This window comes from Protopterus annectens, chromosome 14.part0 (genome assembly GCF_019279795.1).
Source record: "Protopterus annectens isolate FY-2018-M chromosome 14.part0, PAN1.0, whole genome shotgun sequence".
Lineage (NCBI taxonomy): Eukaryota > Metazoa > Chordata > Ceratodontiformes > Protopteridae > Protopterus > Protopterus annectens.
Window position 1 is genome coordinate 1,144,393,438 of NC_056748.1, and position 18,331 is coordinate 1,144,411,768.

Sequence of the window (18,331 nt, forward strand, 5' to 3'; positions counted from 1 at the left end):
AGTTGCATTGTGTCTTTGTGGACTTAGAGAAAGCATATGACAGGGTGCCTAGAGAGGAGTTGTGGTATTGTATGAGGAAGTTGTGAGTGTCAGAGAAGTATGTAAGAGTGGTCGAGGATATGTACGAGGGTAGTGTGACAGCGGTGAGATCTGCGGTGGGAGTTACAGATGCATTTAAGGTGGAGGTGGGATTACATCAAGGATCAGCTCTGAGCCCTTTCTTATTTGCAATGGTGATGGACAGGTTGACAGACGAGATCAGACAGGAGTCCCCGTGGACTTTGATGTTTGCAGATGACATTGTGATCTGTAGTGAAAGTAGGGAACAGGTGGAGGAGACCCTGGAGAAGTGGAGATATGCTCTAGAGAGAAGAGGAATGAAGGTCAGAAGGACTAAGACAGAATATATGTGTGTGAATGAGAAGGAGGATAGAGGAATGGTGAGGATGCAGGGAATAGAGGTGGCGAAGGTGGATGAGTTTAAATACTTGGGATCAACAGTTCAGAGTAATGGTGAGTGTGGAAGAGAGGTGAAGAAGAGAGTACAGGCAGGATGGAGTGGGTGGAGAAGAGTGTCAGGAGTGATTTGTGACAGACGAGTACCAGTAAGAGTGAAAGGGAAGGTCTACAAGAGGGTAGTGAGACCAGCTATGTTATATGGGTTGGAGACAGTGGCACTGACAAAAAGGCAGGAGTCAGAGCTGGACGTGGCAAAGTTAAAGATGTTAAGATTTGCACTGGGTGTGACGAGGGTGGACAGGATTAGGAATAAGTATATTAGAGGGTCAGCTCAGGTTGGAAGGTTTGGAGACTAAGCCAGAGAGGTAAGATTACGTTGGTTTGGACATGTGCTGATGAGCGATGCTGAGTACATTGGGAAAAAGATGCTAAGGATGAAGCTGCCAGGTAACAGGAAAAGAGGAAGGCCTAAGATAAGGTTTATGGATGTGGTAAGAGAGGACATGCAGGTGGTAGGTGTGACAGAGCAAGATGCAGAGGACAGGAAGAAATGGAAACAGATGATCCACTGTGGCGACCCCTAATGGGAGTAGCCAAAAGAAGAAGAAGAAGTAACTTTTTTCTTAAATAATGTCATTGTATAATAGCATGAATCTATGGCTGGGTATGGGTAATATTGGATTTACCCAAGGCTGGCGTTGTTTGGTCACTCAGGCTTCACCCTCTTGACCAAGCCACACCAACCATGGTTAAATCCAGCATTACCCACACACAGCCATGGGTTATTGTTATGCTGACACCCTGTTATTTATATCCCCTATTAGCGAAGGTTTATCCACTTGAAAAAATCAGATTGTTCCTTGGGAATGAAGGCTAATCAACTTGCATATATAAATAAACAGAGATTACATGGGCATCAAAGATTTAGCAACAGTGTGGGAGGGGAATGTCAAAATATAATTGTTATAAAAATCAGATTAATTAAAAATGGTGTAGAAGACCAAAAAAAAGTCTCAGTGTTGGCTTAACTGCTCATGTCATAATACTGTCTTGATTTTAACTTGCCATAACACTGTACAGATGAAAATTCCCTTTATTATTAGCAACAGTTGCTATTCTCTGTTTCAACAAATCACCTTTTTAGGTACAACATTGTTCTGTTTAGACGTGTTACCACAACAAATCATTGAGATGTTGCAGCGTCAAATCTGAGCACAAAGAATTTCACACAACTGTCTGGTTAAGTCTGAGAGTCTTACCTGCTATGAAGTAGTAGACAATCGCATTAGATCCTTCATCTGCATCAGCTGCCCCTGTTACATTGCCAACCACTGTTCCAGAGCGGGAGTGCTCTAACACTGACAAAACCTGGTACTGGATGCTTCCTTTCTATAAGGACAAAAAATATATAAGCCCTTAAAAATTACCTTAGGTACTTCTAAAATGTCTTGCAGTTTTTCTGCCTTTATGTCAAAAATGGCATTCCTGTAAGGCCATCAGTCCCTGAATGGCCTCTGTCTTCTCTATCATATAGGCATCCATAACAAGAACCATTTAAGCACAATTTCTTGTCTCCTCCTTTTGAATCTCTCAGTGTCAGAATACTGCACAACATTTCTCGGTTTTAATTTATTTCAAATCACACTTTCCATGTCAGGCTTTAGTTCATTCAGCCTTTTACTTAGATGTTCATTCATAAAAGGACGAGAGAAAGATGCTGCTTAGGGGGAACAGGATTGCTCTCTAACTGTTGTCCAACAATAATTTAGTTAGAAATTATACAAAATACTCTTCTAACGTCTATCAGGTATGAGTTTCTGTGAAATGTGAAGGATTAATATGCAAAGCACTATATCTGATTACTGATTACTTCAGAATGGATAAGTTACACAAACACTTTAAACAAACACAGAAAGCAAACTACACTAATGACCTATTCTTAGTACATCATGAAAGTATATACCTGTTGGAAGAAATGATTTTATAAAACTTCATAAAGGAGAACTTATTTGTCCCTGTCATAGCTTGCAATCTCTTATCAGTAACCAAAAAATAGTGGGGGTGGGGTGGAGGAACATAGGCCAAAAATAGTGACGGATTTAAAAAAAAAATCCTCTCACAGACTTAGAAAGTTACAAAAACATTAGTTTTTGCATTGGCATGCATTTTTTTAAAGGATATGAAGTCTGAAACTCAAATGTGTATCGTTATTTAGAGACTGCTACCCAAAATGATTTGCAAGAAAACCAAGCAGCAGACCAAAACTAAGGTGCAAAAATCTGGACATTCTATGAAATTATGCACCCAGTATTAAAATCTCGGACATGATAATTTGCAGCATGCAGACTTGGTGTTCAAATTAAATTTCAGCCACTACATGTTTAGTTTGTACTTGCAGCAAACCAGAAAAATGAGTCAACAGTACAATATTGGCTAAAATGGTAGACTCCATGAACTGTACAGGTGAGGCAAACTTGGGTTTGCTCAGTGGCCTATTTAAATATTTAACTGTAAGGCCAAAACAGTAACACGCCTATGTTGCCTTATGCATTTTGTTATACAGATATGATCATGATGAAAGCAACAGACTCACCGGTGGCCTGAGGAAGACTGGTTCATTATCGTCAATGTCAATCAAGGAGATAAGGAGAGGTTGGGTGGTCTCATATGGAATAGGCTGACCTAAATCATACGCCAAGAGGACAACCTGCAAACAAAAGACAAGGTGCTACATAAGTACAGCATAGTGTTTTCTATTAGAGTTTCTCTTTTCATATAGTTATGTTTAGAAAGCAACTTGCAGCAAACATTATGAATAAGAATGCTCCCCATGAAGAAAGACTACTTGGGTAACACAGGTTTGTGAATAAGGTGCATTCATGTCAAGAAGGTGGCTTTGAAAAATGCAAACAAACTGAAAACCATTCGCCAGACTGCACTTAGTGAATCACACCCTGCGGACCTACACACATACGTATATCAACTCTGAGGTCACACTGTAGTGAGAAAAAGGCAAACTCCGCTGTTGGTAAAAGTAGTTTCAGCGAACAGTAGTCATTCTTTTTTGCATTTGATTAAACTACCTTTGCCAATGTGACATGCTCCCTAAGCAGGTTTATACACCATCTAAGGAAAGAAGAGGTAAGGCTGCAGGTTCGGAAATGGATGACAATAGGTGCTGACTGCAAACAATTGCAGTGGCAGGTAAACTAGAGAATATGAGCTTTGCACACAGCTGTTTTGCATAAAAGAAAGATAATATAGTATTAGTTAGCTTCAGGGTCTAGATGACTACGTCCTTTCCATGTCTCGAACTTACTGCACGTCATCCATTTCTAAAAGAATATCTAGAAGATAAAAGGAAAGGGAGGGGTTGGAGGTTGGACAGGAAAATTAAAGAAATCTACTCCATAATCTATAAACACAGCTCAAAAAAGGACTCAGTAACACTATGATTCCCAGTGCATTTCATTTCATCTCTATTTATGGTTTAAAAATCCATCTCTCCCAAAACAAATACCTTTTGACTTTAGCTGTTTAGCAGGTTTTGCTTTCTTATTGCTTTAGTTTCTATTTTCATCACCTGTCACAAGAAAACACGTGCTTCTACCTACTTTCAGTTTATACTTACACTGTATAGGGCTTGCTTCTCACGGTCTAGACGGAGACTTGTGGTGATATTTCCACCGATAGGATCGATATTGAAATTCTCCCAATCTTTACTACCAGCCCCTGTTTTCAGGAATGCATAACGGACCTCTGCATTCAATCCCTCATCCCGATCTATTGCAAAAACTTGATATATAAGGGATCCTGGAGGGATTTCCTATTTAAATGGGATAAAGCTAAATTAATCAAGACAAAGATATTTATGAACACCAGAGCTATAAGGAGAACTGTTCTAACGTCATCTGCATGCATCTGTTATAATGACAATTAAACAGCAAACATAGAGAGAGTCTTTGTGAGGCTTCCAAAATAACTAGTATAGACTCTTATAGTCAGTTGTTTTCAGTTCAGTTGTAGGATCTCAGAAATTACAAACCCTAATCAGATCTGTCCATTTGACTGGCATCACACCTGGTGCTAACCCTTCATTGTGCAGATGCTGAGCCCACATGGTGGCTCAAGGTAAGTTTTTCTACCTCAGCTAAAATATGCTTTGTGGATCACCAAGCCATCAGCTACTTGCTGGTAAACACTGCTCCATGAGAGAGTCCCAATGCCATTGTTCAGAGTGAGGTTCTTAGACTGTTAATATGAATTATCAGAAGATAATTTTGGATTGATAGTTCTCTGACTCCTCCTCTCAGAGCAGTATTCTAGGTGTTATCTTCCCAGGAAATTAAACCTGTAGGTAACATAGTGCTAAAGATTATAAAGCCACTCAATCCCCTCTGCAACTAGGAGGTCATGATCCCAGGTGTGAAAGTTCTCTCTGCAGACTCAGAATTAAGCCATATAGGTTCATGTTGGTCAAAGGACTTAACCAAGTGAATCTCTAGTCTTCCCTCATTTTTGTTATTTTTATGGACAGGATATCTATTGCTAGTCAAGGTCTAGACAGTGTCCAGTTTAGAGATGTGGAAGCAGAGCTCTAGCAAGGTTGGCTAGTGTTCTAAGCAATGACCATATTTTGTGCCTCCCCCCCAGTATGAAGATAAGGACCTCCTCTCAGATCAGATGTGAAGATCAAAGAATGTCCTCCTTAAGTTGAGAACAAAAAAAAAAAAAAACTTCAGGCAAAGCAAAGTGCTATTATACATTTACTTTACAGTGCTTTTCTAAACTCTAGCCATTTGCTCCTTGTTACAATTCCTAACACACAAACAGTGACTGATCATCACTTAAGCAACTGATTGCTGATACTACTTTCAGGAACATAAAGGCATCTCCAAAACTGATCATACCCTTTTAATAACTTGTGTCTGCAGAAGCCAACCCCTTCTCCCCACCTTTATGATGGTTTTGTGTGGCAGTAGCATAATTTCTATTTGCAGATGATGTTGACCTGTTCATCTGAAGTGATAGTGATATACATGGTGCACTGAACCCACTGCTCGGTGTGGCATGGCTGAAACAAAAATCAGAACCTCATAATCAGAGGTCTTGTTTCTGTGCAGAAGGAATGGGTTGTCCTCTGCAGGTGAGAGTAGAACCACTTCAAGTGGAGGAATTTAAGCATCATGGGGTTGTTTATAAGTCAAGCTAGAGGGGATTGGGGAATTGATCTATGAATGGGGGACAACAGTGATAGCATTGTGGGTGTGTACTGAAATATGGGGGAGAACTGAGACTGGAGTCCTGGGATGAATCTCAAATTTACCGGTCAGTCTGTACTCCATCTTCATTTATAGCCATGACATTTGGGTACTGAATTAGATGATAAAATCATGAATATAGTTAGCGGAACATGAGAGTTCTTTGAAGAGTAGATGGGTTCTCTCATTGTGTAAAGTTCAGTAACATTTGAAGATCTTGATGCACAGGCACTTGGTTGAGGGGAGTCAGTGGAGGCTATCTGGGTATCATATGAGGATGGCCCCTACTCATCCCCTAGAGTAGATGTACCATGCAAAGCTTAGTGGGAGGTCAGGGTGCAGATCAACAACACATTGGATGGACTGTATCTCTCAGCTCATCTGGAGATTTCTGGGAATATCGCAGAATAAGCTGTAGACAGTCACCAGGGACAGGGATGTCTAGTCTACTTTTCTCAGCTAACTACCATCATGACCCTCATTAGGGCAAAGGTTTTAGAAAATGACAGCTATGGAGAATCAGATGTAATGCTAGATCTTAAAATAATTTGTGTTCAAAATTAGAATTCAGTCATGTCAGACTGCATATCTGAAAATCCTGTAAACAGATCCATAAAATGACAATTCCATGTCATACTGGGGAATGTGTTCATTATCAAAGAAATAGTAATCGCATAATACAAATACATGGAACAAAACATGTAAGCAGATACATGTATGTACACTTTCAGATGGAAGCTAGCATGTACGGTTATGCAAGGCATGATACGATAAAAGAGCACATGGGATACGGCAAACATGTCATATTTCTGTTGCAAATAAACTAATGAAAGCAGCAGTACAAACATTCTGGACAAAAGCAAAAACTGCATTTGAATGTGTTTTGCAGCAGTGGTTCTATATCACATTCAGAAGTACATCTTGCACATTCTGTATTCTGTAGCAAATAGAATGCTGACCACTCCCCAGGTACAACCTTATTTAAATTTTGTACATTCACATTTTGAACTTCCACGATGGCTGCACATTGAGTAACAGCTCTTACAGTGTGAAAATAAAACTTTTGCACAGAAAGCTAGTGGACCTAGATTTCTTGGTAAATTTCAGTAACTGGCTAGTAAGTGCACTGATTGGATGCCAGGAAAAAAGAAATACAGAGGACCCAAAGGAAAATCAGCTACAAAAGGCGAAAAACACTTACTGGGAAAAGTATTGCAGCTATAAGCAAAAAGCAGTGCAAGCTCCAGAAAGGACTTTGAGTAACATAGAGGAAAGTATAAGGCAACTGCATACAGAACTGACTGAAATAAACGAAACACTGATGGAGTACATCAGCACAAACAATAAAAGGCTTGGAAAAATGGAAGAATATTTAAACAGATATTCAGATAAGGTGATAGAACTGCAAAATTCAGAGGCTGAAATGAAGAAAACGCTGGCTGAATATGAGATTGTACAAGAAGAGATGTTTCAAAAAAATAATACAATTAGAGGACAGAGCAGGTAGGGAAAACCCGACATGTTCTGTTGCACCCAAGAAGCTGGAAGGAGCAGACCATATTAATTTTATGAAAGCACAAATAGCAACTGGACTGGTATTTCACAACATAAATTGTTAACTGAAAGGGTACATCATGTGTATGCCCCAAACCTGGCTATGAGAAAACAACCTAGACCTTCAGTAGTAAAGATACAATCTTACCAGGAGGAGGAGTTGATTCTGGCAAAACTGTGGCAGAAGAATGAAGTACTTAAAATGGGAGACAGCAGAGTGTTTGTGGAGAATGACTACTCATTGTACACCAAACAGAAGAGGAGTAAATGTATCCCATTATTCAGTGAATGTCAAGCAGCAGGCATGAGATTCAAACTGCTGTACCCAGTTATCTTGACAATATCTTTCCCTGGAGGAACAAAATCAGTTTTCAATGAAGTCCATGAAGAAATACAAAAGTCTGTCCAATAAAAAGTGAGCTGCGAAACAAAAAAAGATTCTACTTTTTGTTTTTCTAGAAATAAAAACCACAGCTAGACTGTGCCATTGAAACCTTTTCCAGTGTTTCAATGGAAAATGCTTAAGAGAGGGGAAAAAAGTACAAGAGTTGACTAGAAAAATTGAGACTACATTGGAAATTAAGCCGAGACATGGTTTGGGAGAGGGAGATGAACAGGAATAGAACAACAAAATCTGGAAATATTGGACTTTTTGGACTTTGTTAAACTTGTATGGGACTTTAAAGCATATGCCCCACTTCATATTATTAATGTTTAGAAAAAATACTCAGAAGAGGAGAAGAGGAGAGAGAGAAAGTTAACTGTAAGAAAGACATATTTTTCTTAGTAGCACTATATAATAGTGCAAGTTTTTTCAGTTATTTTTTTAAGTGTAATGGGGATACTAATGTAAATAGGTGCTCCTGTTTTCTTTCTTTTTTTCTTTCTACTTGTTCAATTTTAAGAAATGTAGGCATTGCAGTGTAAAAAAAGACCCATTTAAAAGAGCATGACAAAAGAAAAAAGCATGCTTTGTCTCATTCTTGCATAGGGGGTTAAGGCCATTAGCTTCATCTAGTAAAACGTTTTAATTGAAAGCAAGCAAATGAAAACGAATATTGAATATTATAAGGCTTTTTTCTAGTAAACAGTTTTGTTCTGGTTCTCATGTCTCTAGCAGACAATCTAATAAAGAGAAATGGCTTAGATAAAATGTTCAAGTGTTTTCTTAGCTGAGAGAGCTATAAAGGTAACACAAAGTGAGAGAGCTCTTAAAAGAACCACAGGCTGTACCAATGGTCAGCATGGATAACTTTTATTTTAGGTTATCTCATGTCTGTGTGTCTGGTTGTCAGTTTGGAACATTTGTTCATATTAGGAGAGTAAAACTTCAATATTTGAAGATGTACATATTTTTATGTTATTATTACATTAATAGATTTTAGGGGGTATTGGGGGAGTGTTTGTATTTTTGATTGAAGGCTTTCAATAAAACAAAAAGTTCTGTAAGATGTGACACAAGCTCAATTGGAGATGACAAGAAACAACTGTTTAAAAGATCAACCTGCCAAATAGTACATGCATACAGCACAGAAGTTAGAACTAGACATTTAACAAAAAAGCTGCTGCACATAAAAGGTGAAAATAATATTTTTTCAAGAAAATTATGTTTTCGTTTATGTCTTTAAAAATTAATGGTCCCACAGATAAATACAAAAAAGTAAGAGTATTGAACTATATTAAAATGTAGAGTGCAAATAGCTATGCTACAGGAGACACACATGGAAAGAACTGAACATGTGAATTTGATAAAGAAATGTTTTCAGGATGGTTATTCACCAGAATACCCAGGGCATATGCAGAGAGGAGTACTTAAATTAATTGCAAGCGGAGTTCCAATAATGACAATACGATAAAAAAAGACAATAATGGTAGACATGCAGTACTAAGGGGCTACTGGCAAGCGAGGAAGATTACACTGCATGTATTCATATTCCACAAAAAATGCTATAATGGAGCTTAAGAAAATTATGTGAGAAATAATCAGCTTTCAGCAAGGAATATTATTTATAGGTGGAGACTGGAATTTGGTTTGCAACAGTGAAGATGTGGTTGGGGGCCTAGAAGGGAAAATGTAACAAAGGAGGGTAGACTTTTAAAAAAATGATGAAAATATTTGGCATGGAAGATGCAAATTCAGTACTAGGAGTTTGGAATGAATCTACATATTATACCCCAGGATACAAAAACTGGCCTAGGCTAGACAGAATTTACATTTCACAGGAACATGTGCATGTAAATGAAAGTCTTGATAAGCACCCAGTAACTATTTCAGATCATGCACCGATAATAACTAAAATAAAAACACGGGATAATGAAATAAAAAAAAAGACATTGGCACTTTCCCATGCATCTGCTGAAAAGAGAGGTATTTAAGGAATGGGTAGTGGAAATTATTCAGGAGCTATTAGGGAAGATAATTTTTTTTTAAATATTGCTAGGGAGTAGAATACAATTAAAGTGGAGTTTAAAAATAGGGTGGAAATAAAAGAAAGGGAGATATGGTTAAGAAGTAATGAGAATTATTTAGAGGGACTAACATATTATTAAAGTACTGCAAAACAGGGGGAATCCCACAGAAGAAGAAGAGCAACTGCAGAATACTAAACAAAAAGTAAGGGATTATCTCAATAAAATGCAGGAGGTTAGAAAGATTGCTGTCAAGCAACTGTTTTTGATAATAACTCTAGAGCACAAAAACTTTTAGCAGAATGACTATGGCAGTAGAAAGGGCTGTCACCAAGCTTAGGGAGCCTACAACAAAGAGATCCTGTAGGAGTATTTGAAATATTTCAGAAATTCTGTGATAGTCTATATAAAGCAAATAAATATGGAAATCAAGAAAAGGTACAAATGGAAATATTTATGGAAGAATGAAATATGCCAAGGCTAGAGGCAGTACTTTAAGAGGAGGAGAAGTACCACTGTTCTAGAAGAAAGCAGTGGTAAATGTAATACCTAAAGAGGGTAAAGATCCATCAGATCCAGCTTCATACAGGCCCATTTCAATACTAAACCATGACTATAAAGTGTTTATGTCTATAATGGCTAAAAAAATCCGAAAGGGATGTCAAAATTTATAGATATGGATCAATGTGTTTTTGTGGAGGGGAGACAAACATTTGACAACATTAACATAACACTGAAGATCCAGAGAGAAGCAGAATGTAAGAAAATACCACTGTTGTTAGTGGATCTTGATGTACAGAAAGCATTTGACAGAGTAAGCTGGGAGTTTATGAGCAGATAAATGGATGCATTTGCATTCCTTGATAAAATTATCAGGTTGATTAGGAGGATATATGAGAGATTGGAGGTGAAAATTAAAGTGGGTAGGTCCTGTCTGATAATTTCTGCTTGAGCAGAGGAACCAGGAAGGGGTATTCTCTCTCTGTCTCCTTTGTTATTCCCATTATATTTAGAAGAACCACTGGTAAAGAAAATAAGGGACTCAGAAATTCAGGGATATAATCTGTATGGTAGTAAAGAAAAGCTGGCTCTATTTGCAGATGATATTATTTTATACCTGACAAAACCAGAAAGGGGCATTACAGTGTTGTGGACCATATTGAGACAGTTTCAAATCTTTTCAGGATACAAAATGAATGAAGCTAAAACAAAGGCAGTAGTGGTAAATTATGTACCCACACACAAATTCGTTCAACAATATTCATATGTCTGGGGGCATGATAAAACGAGTATTTAGGAGTATGTATTCAAAATGATTCCGGTGTGGCAGCTAAGCATATGTGGGTAGAGACTAAACAAAAGATATTACAAAAACTGAGAAAATGAAGCTGTTTTATATGGATATCAAGAGTAAGATACAAGTGGTTAAAATGTTTTTTGTCCCTTTAGTCTTATACACAGGTCAGACATGCGTATTTTTATCAACCAGAGGAGAAGTTGTGGATGGCAGTTAATAAAGAGCTGAAGTCTTTTATCTGGGAAGGGAAGGCGGCAAGACTAAAGTGGGATATGGTTGTTCTTCCAAGAGAACAAGGCGGATTGGGATTACCCAATTTGAAGTGGTATTTCAAAGCAATACAGTTAGCTCCTATAGATAGCACAAGCAGAAAACTATAATTCAGAGTAGAAAGAGATAATGATGAAACAGGGGGAAAGCTCAAGAAACAAGGAGAGGCTAGGATTTTGGATGCAGACATTTAAGAAAAATAACAAAAATCCTACACAATATTATATTAAGAAAGTATTCGAAGAATTAAATCAACACAGGAAAAGAGAAAGGAGATTCTGCCAATAGGGATGACTGCAATTAGGGACATAGACAATAGGTAAGAGGGGGGTGGAATTTGTTGGAGAAAATTGTCAAAGGAACCAAGTTATTGGGAGCAGAAAAACTAGAGAGGGAATAGTAATATAATGGGAAGACACAAAGAACTTATTTGAACTGCAGGTTAGAGATTCCCTTCTCTATCAAGGATTTATACCAGTGAATAGGCAAAGAGAAAGAAATGGGGGGGTGTCATAAATGAAAGACCAGCACTGGTAGAGTTTTCAGTAGATTCTAGAACAGAAGTTGCCATTAAGAAATGAATAATTAGCAGAGCATACAGAATATTGCAATGATAACTATAAGAATCAATCAGAGGAGGTTAGAAAGAATTGGGTTAAAGACTGGATCGGCAATTCACAAAGAAACAATGGGGTGACGTACGTATGTCTCCCAATATGTTTCCCAAATATGCACCAAAGTCTAGAAGATTTTATATCTTTGCTTGGAAGTCTTTACATAGGTATTTTTATACCCCAAGTAGACTACAAAGATTTTTTTCCTTAGGTAGACAGCAAATGTTGAAGGTGTCAGGGGTAAGAAAGAGGTAACTGGGAACATATTTTCAGGGAGCTTAATGAGTTAGTAGACTTAAAAGATTCCCTGCAGACTGCTCTGTTGGGGATACTGAGTGAGCAAATTGGTGTAAGTAAGGAAATGATTTTTTTGAGCTATGACACAGAATCGGAGTTGTCTAGATATAGTAAGGCCTTGCTGAATCTAATTATGATGGCTGCCAAAAAAGCAATCGTAACAGAGACAAAACAACTGAAATTGGGATCTTTAGAAAAAGGTAGGAGCAAATTACATAGGAAAAATGGGAATTATGGTTTATCATGTATACAACTAAACATATTCTTACTATCATAACTGTCATTTGTTCACAATATTTTTACATATTTACTTCTCTTGTTATGATCCTGTCCAGCCGGACAGTCCCGGTAAACAAATGTAAAATAAATAAAATAAATTATGGGATCAGTACACGCAGGATAGGAACGCGGTTTAAAAGAAGGCAGGATTTGAATAAGCTATGTAATATTTGAATGACAATGACTAGATATATTATAATTGATGTATATATTTTCTGCTACAGTTGTGTCAGCATGGTTTGTAATGCATAATATTTGCAACTGAAATTGTATGGTATGGATTATTTTCATTTATATTAAGATTGCCTATGCAATACGTGATAATTTAATAGAAATGTTTTTTGTTTAACAAAACAAAAAAAAAAAAAACAACCTTCACATTTTTTTTTAATATCTGCTTTATCCTGTTTAGGAAAGGGGGAATAATGACAAGCATTTCATACAAGGTAAGATCAAGGCTTATACAGTTATGACTAGTGAAAGAGAAATGTTTTCTATGCATAAACAAGAAGTTGCCCATGGATTTAAATGCAGGATTGCATGAACCCTTCTTAATATTACTAAGAACCTTTAGCAGACGTGAAATCAAAACTGCAAGGCATTGTTTTTGCTTGAGACTTTTCCAGCTACAGTACTAAGCTTGTTTTAATTTTTCCTTTATGTTTTACTTTTCAAACTTAAAACTAAATGGCAGCTGTGGCCAGCTTTGTGAGTTGTAATTGGAGCTTTTGGTAATTAAATTCAGCCTGTGGTATTTTACATTGCATGAGCAGTCAGCCGTCTTAGTCTCTGGACTCTTGGAAGCTTGGAAATAAAGCATTTGGACTACATTTTGCATCCAGGGATATGCATTTAAACTAAATTAAAATACTACGCATCTTGCTATTTAAATCAGTTTTATGTGTCCTACATACCCTCCATTTCTCTGTTGTGCTTTTAAACTTGGAGGATTTTGAGCCACCCGGCCCCACTATATTTCTGGCCTTGGAAGATCTTCCCCTTTTCATCTTCTATATACCTTTTGCCCTAGAAGCTTATCCCCTCTGCTCATCTTATTGGGCACTGACAGATGAAATTGGTAAGCCCTCCACTTAAACAGTTGGTGTGATTTGGAATTGCCTTAAAGTGTGTTCCTCATTGCTGGCTTATCTGCCTTTGATCTGACTTGTAATTACTTATAGCTAGTTGACTGATTTCTTTTTGGCACCTTTTCACCTTTGTCTTTCTGAAAGTGTGTCATTTACATTAAGACTGCAACTGCAAATCTACTGTCAGTAGAAAGGTAGCCTGGTCTGTCTGGGTTGGTAAGCACACAATGAGGCTTAATGTGAGATAATGTCATTAGCCAGAGGGCTTTATAGTTGGTTTGGTCATTTTCAGACTATAAATTCTGCACTTATTGAGCAGTGCTGTTCAGCAGCCTCTTGTATAGACTCAGGCACTTAGAAATTAATTTTTTCACATAAAGCTTCCACTGTTAATTTATCCAGTGCTCAGTTGTGCAAACAGCAACTTGTTTGGGCGATGAGGAGGACTGCTGGAAGTCTTCAGTCAAGCATAGCCTAGTTGCAGTTTCTACCCTCACAGTACCCATGTTAGCTTGCTGTACCACCCCATTATAGTTAATTGAAAAAAGGCCCAATACCACGGATGGGCACATCCCCAGTTTTTCATCTGGTAGCTTGGTAGATACGGGCATCCTAAGACAAATTAGGAATTCTGTCATGTTCACAGACAACCATCTTATCCTTAGAGAAATGGATTTGGTATGTGAGACAAGTAATTACACAGCGTCACTGGAAGCACAATCTTCTCAAAAGCACTCAAGGTGACAATCAGGTTGTCAGTAACATAAGCATTAAACCCAGCATACATAGACCAAAATATGTTGAGGCACTTAAAAGCAACCTTTCAAAATCCCAACGACCTCCTAGACATTCATCCTGCAAAAAGAATCTTCAGCAAACCCAAAGCACTCCATCAGAACAACAGCCAACACAACACATACAGCCACACCCTTTGGAACCTCAACTACAAAGTCCACAGGGCAAGCGAACAAACTACCCAATATTTTAATCATAGCAGACTCCATTGTGAGACATACTGATGTCCCTTTCACCAGAGTGAATAAAAAACCATTGCTAGTTGTCTATAAGGGGCCAGCATCTGTCAAATCACTCACATACTCAAGTTCCAGTACACCTAAGTCATAGTCAATTTGGGTGTAAATGCCCTGAGATGTACCTCATCAGACTATATGAAGAGAGAAATTGTGGAGTTCTCGGACTGTGTTCCACCCTAGGCTGGTAAGTGCCTAGCATCAAGCAGCATTCTACCTTCATCAAGGATGACACAATGTGGACAAAAAGAGGGTACAGTATTTGAGACCATGTGAGGATATGGTCAACAGACCACGTTGCTCTGCCAAGGAAGGCCTGTACCTATTGGCTAAATTATTGTCCTCCCCAGAGTGCCTTTTTAGGCAATGCCAAATGACAAATCTTTTGAAGTTGCAAAACCAAGGGAATCTAAAGGTGTTCCCGATCAACACCAGGAACCTACACACAAAACTCCACTCCCTCCAGGCTCTCCTCAGCCTGGAGAATGTGGACATCTGTGCAGTTAGTACGACATGGTTTAAAGTCATAGAGAGCACTCTGGCAGTCAGTGCTACAATGCCTTAATCACTTTCAGGCCAGCTACTGCACAGGTAGGGACCACAGTTAGAGGTGCCTCAACTAATATCAACAAACTTCCCTCAAGGTCAGTTAAACAGGATGATTCTTAAGCTTATCCATGTCCAGATTTCTAAAGGCAAAGTCCCATATCATATACTTGCAAGCTACAGATTCACCCTGTATGTCCCTAGAAACCCATAAATCATTCTTGGATTTACCCAATTCAATGGGCTACATCAACAACCCCACTATAATCTGGGATACTCAAACTTACAGGTCCAGTGATTCCTGGACTTCATAAATACAACATCTTGGGCCAGACAGTCCATATGCCTATTAGGGGTGTAGTCATGCACAAACATGGAAGAATGTTGTACCCCCCCCCCCTCACCGCTTACCATTCAGGAAGGTTAAGTAGGGCTAAACATTTTGTGTTTCACTTCTGTTGCAAGTTATCTACAACCATTAATATGATACGAAAACTTCGAATAAATCACAGTCTGAGCCACAAAAACACACTGATTCTTGTCAAGAGGAGGAGGCTGTTTTGGTGGTAAAGAAGTCAGATTTTGGTAAACCTGGTGCTAAAGAATAAGTAGTGACACAAAAGATATGCCAGGTCCAGCTAATCATGAAAAGAAACTTCATTTTGGATAAAGTCATACAAGATGCAATTTCAGGTACCAGTAGAGGGGATGTTCCCCCATTCTTGACTTTATTATAATCTCCTCCTGTTTCATACAAAACACCCAAACGTTTAAGGCAGTTTCAGCTGTACATGTTTTTTCCCGAATGTGATTTCTATTAGAGTCTTTGCATTTATTATTATCTTTGACTGATGGAACCACACATTGTGTATGCTAGTGAATTTTAGGCCAGTCATCTATAAAAAGGAGAAGGGAAAAAACTTTCCCATAGTGTGGCACACATTTTGTTGTATTAGTATATAAAACTTTAGAAAGTTGGCTGAAGAGTTTAGAACCAGCTGCAGCAACGATTGGGAATACTGTCAGTATAAATGAGGCCAGTTCAGATAAAATGGTAGCAAAAATGTGGAGCAGGTGATTGGGGATGGCAGAGGCAACAAAAAATGACAGATGGGAAAGTAAAGAAGGAATGTGAACAGAGGCAGATGGGGTGACACGAGAGAGTAACAGTAAAGGAAAGACAAGCTTATGTACACAATCCTGTACTGGTTTGCAATTGACTGTGCAGTAGCTTTGTAACAGAAGCTTCTATATGAATTTATATATTATTTTTTACCCATTTTTCATTGTCTGTAGGAAGAAAGGAGAGCTTGTAGAAAAGAGTTACTATGATTTTCACTCGTAGTTGTTAGAAAGGCAAACTGTAGCTTTCTCAGGGAACTAGTCAGCTATAAATTCACACAGACTGCAGAGAGGACAATCCAGAGTTTATCTAAACAATGCTGTCTTGGTTTTACTGTTAATAAGAGGTGTGCCTGTGAGTGATCATGAATAAAAGAATTCCTTCTTTATTTTGACTTTCACAGCTTGCACAGTCAGATACAACTTTACTGTACTTAATTTAATATTTAGTTGCATATTGTTTGTGTAATTCTTCCCCTAGAAGTTGATTTAAATTTGTTTTTAAAATTGTGTATTTGTTGGAAGCCATTAATGATTTGCTAAAGCACAAATATCTTGTAGTGTAATAAATGCTATGTATATTTAAAGGTAACACCTGATAACACTGGTGATCTGTGTTCCTCATGTCAAAACATGGATGATGTGCATAAAATTATTAGAAGTAAATCTAGACTTAAGGATGACAATTGCACCTGTGCAACTGGCACGATTTGGAGAACTGTAGTTACATATATTAATGACTGGACTGATGAGATATTATCAGGCAAAGAGCAAATAGAACACATTTAGGAAAGGAAGTGTCTATTGTTAATAAAGATCACTCAACACCTATAAAAGAAGATAATGCCACTGACAATGTTGGAATTCCAGATACAAGAAGTCAACAATCTGAGAATGCAAAGTATATAGAAGGAAATAAAAAAAAAGAAGATTTCACAACAAATAACACGGAAGAAAAAGAAACTGATACATGCGTATACATTAAAGACAATACATACAATAAATATGCCACTTTATTATGTAACACACAGATTACAGGGAATGATAACATTTTTCTATCAGAAAACCTTGTCTACAGAAAAAGGCATCATTTTTCCAAAAAAGGTAGAAAAAAAAGGCAAGGGGCAGGTGAAAAGGAAGAAATCAAAATTGAATGTGGAAGGTTCAAAGATCATTACTATAAGAAAAAAGATGAGAAAGAAAGACAGACATTGACAACATGGCTCAAGCTGTGGATGTACAAAGCCACGTGGATGAGAATTGTTTGCTTGGAAATGTAATACGCAATGAAAACAGTGTGATTAATAAGACTAATGGTGATGAAGATCCTTCCTTTGTAACAACTGATACAGCAGATATTAATGAATTAGAAGTTGAAGATTTATCATATCTGGTCAGAAAAGATATTCTTCTAATTGGAGATTCAGTTATTAGAGAACTGATACTTACATTTGCAGAGAATATAATGAACACTGAATAGTGTTATGCTTGCCAGGAGCAAAAGCAGAGAATGTGAGGCAGACCCTGGAATGCCTTAATGTAAGGAAGTACGAATCTGTTTTTATTCATGTCAGTACAAATTATGACATCAGGAAGGACTCTGTCAGTGGGGAACTTGCTGCCCTCTTAGACATCATCGCTGTATAGCTGTTAGGGCATATCACATATAGAAAGGAGTATCAGGTCACCATGAAAGAAGATTTTTTGAGCAAATACATGCATCAAAAAAGTCGGATTTTAAAAAATGAAAATGTGTAGAGCACCTGAGCCTAATCTGGGACACATGTGTTCAGACAGGATGGCATGCACTTGTCAGGATCACGGAAGATAATTTTTGCAGCAGAAATTTTACAATATTTGACAAACACAAGGCATGATTTTTCCCAGGTTGACAATTTAACACTTCAGAGATAGCAACATTTTATGAATTTATGATCATTGTTAATGCTAACACCATTAATAATAATTTTTTTATTGGGAAATTTGCTACGTTCCCACAGGATTGACAGTTATTGTTTATGAAACATGGTTAAAGAACAGTGACTGGAAACCAGTTCTGTCAGGGTATAAATGTTTTTATTGTAACAGACATTCTAACAAAAAA

The 18,331-nt window shown here is 37.7% G+C and overlaps 1 protein-coding gene across 1 annotated transcript in view; it reads right to left on the reverse strand.

The window, feature by feature from the left end:
• CDH23 (cadherin related 23) overlaps window positions 1–18,331 on the reverse strand; it is a 2,508,764-nt gene that overhangs the window by 190,395 nt on the left and 2,300,038 nt on the right. The window contains exons 35-37 of the mRNA XM_044056944.1: window positions 4,091–4,285; window positions 3,053–3,166; window positions 1,719–1,848 (exon numbers count right to left, since the gene is read on the reverse strand). Of these exons, the coding sequence (XP_043912879.1) occupies window positions 1,719–1,848; window positions 3,053–3,166; window positions 4,091–4,285 (439 nt within the window). The remainder of the gene's footprint in view (window positions 1–1,718; window positions 1,849–3,052; window positions 3,167–4,090; window positions 4,286–18,331) is intronic.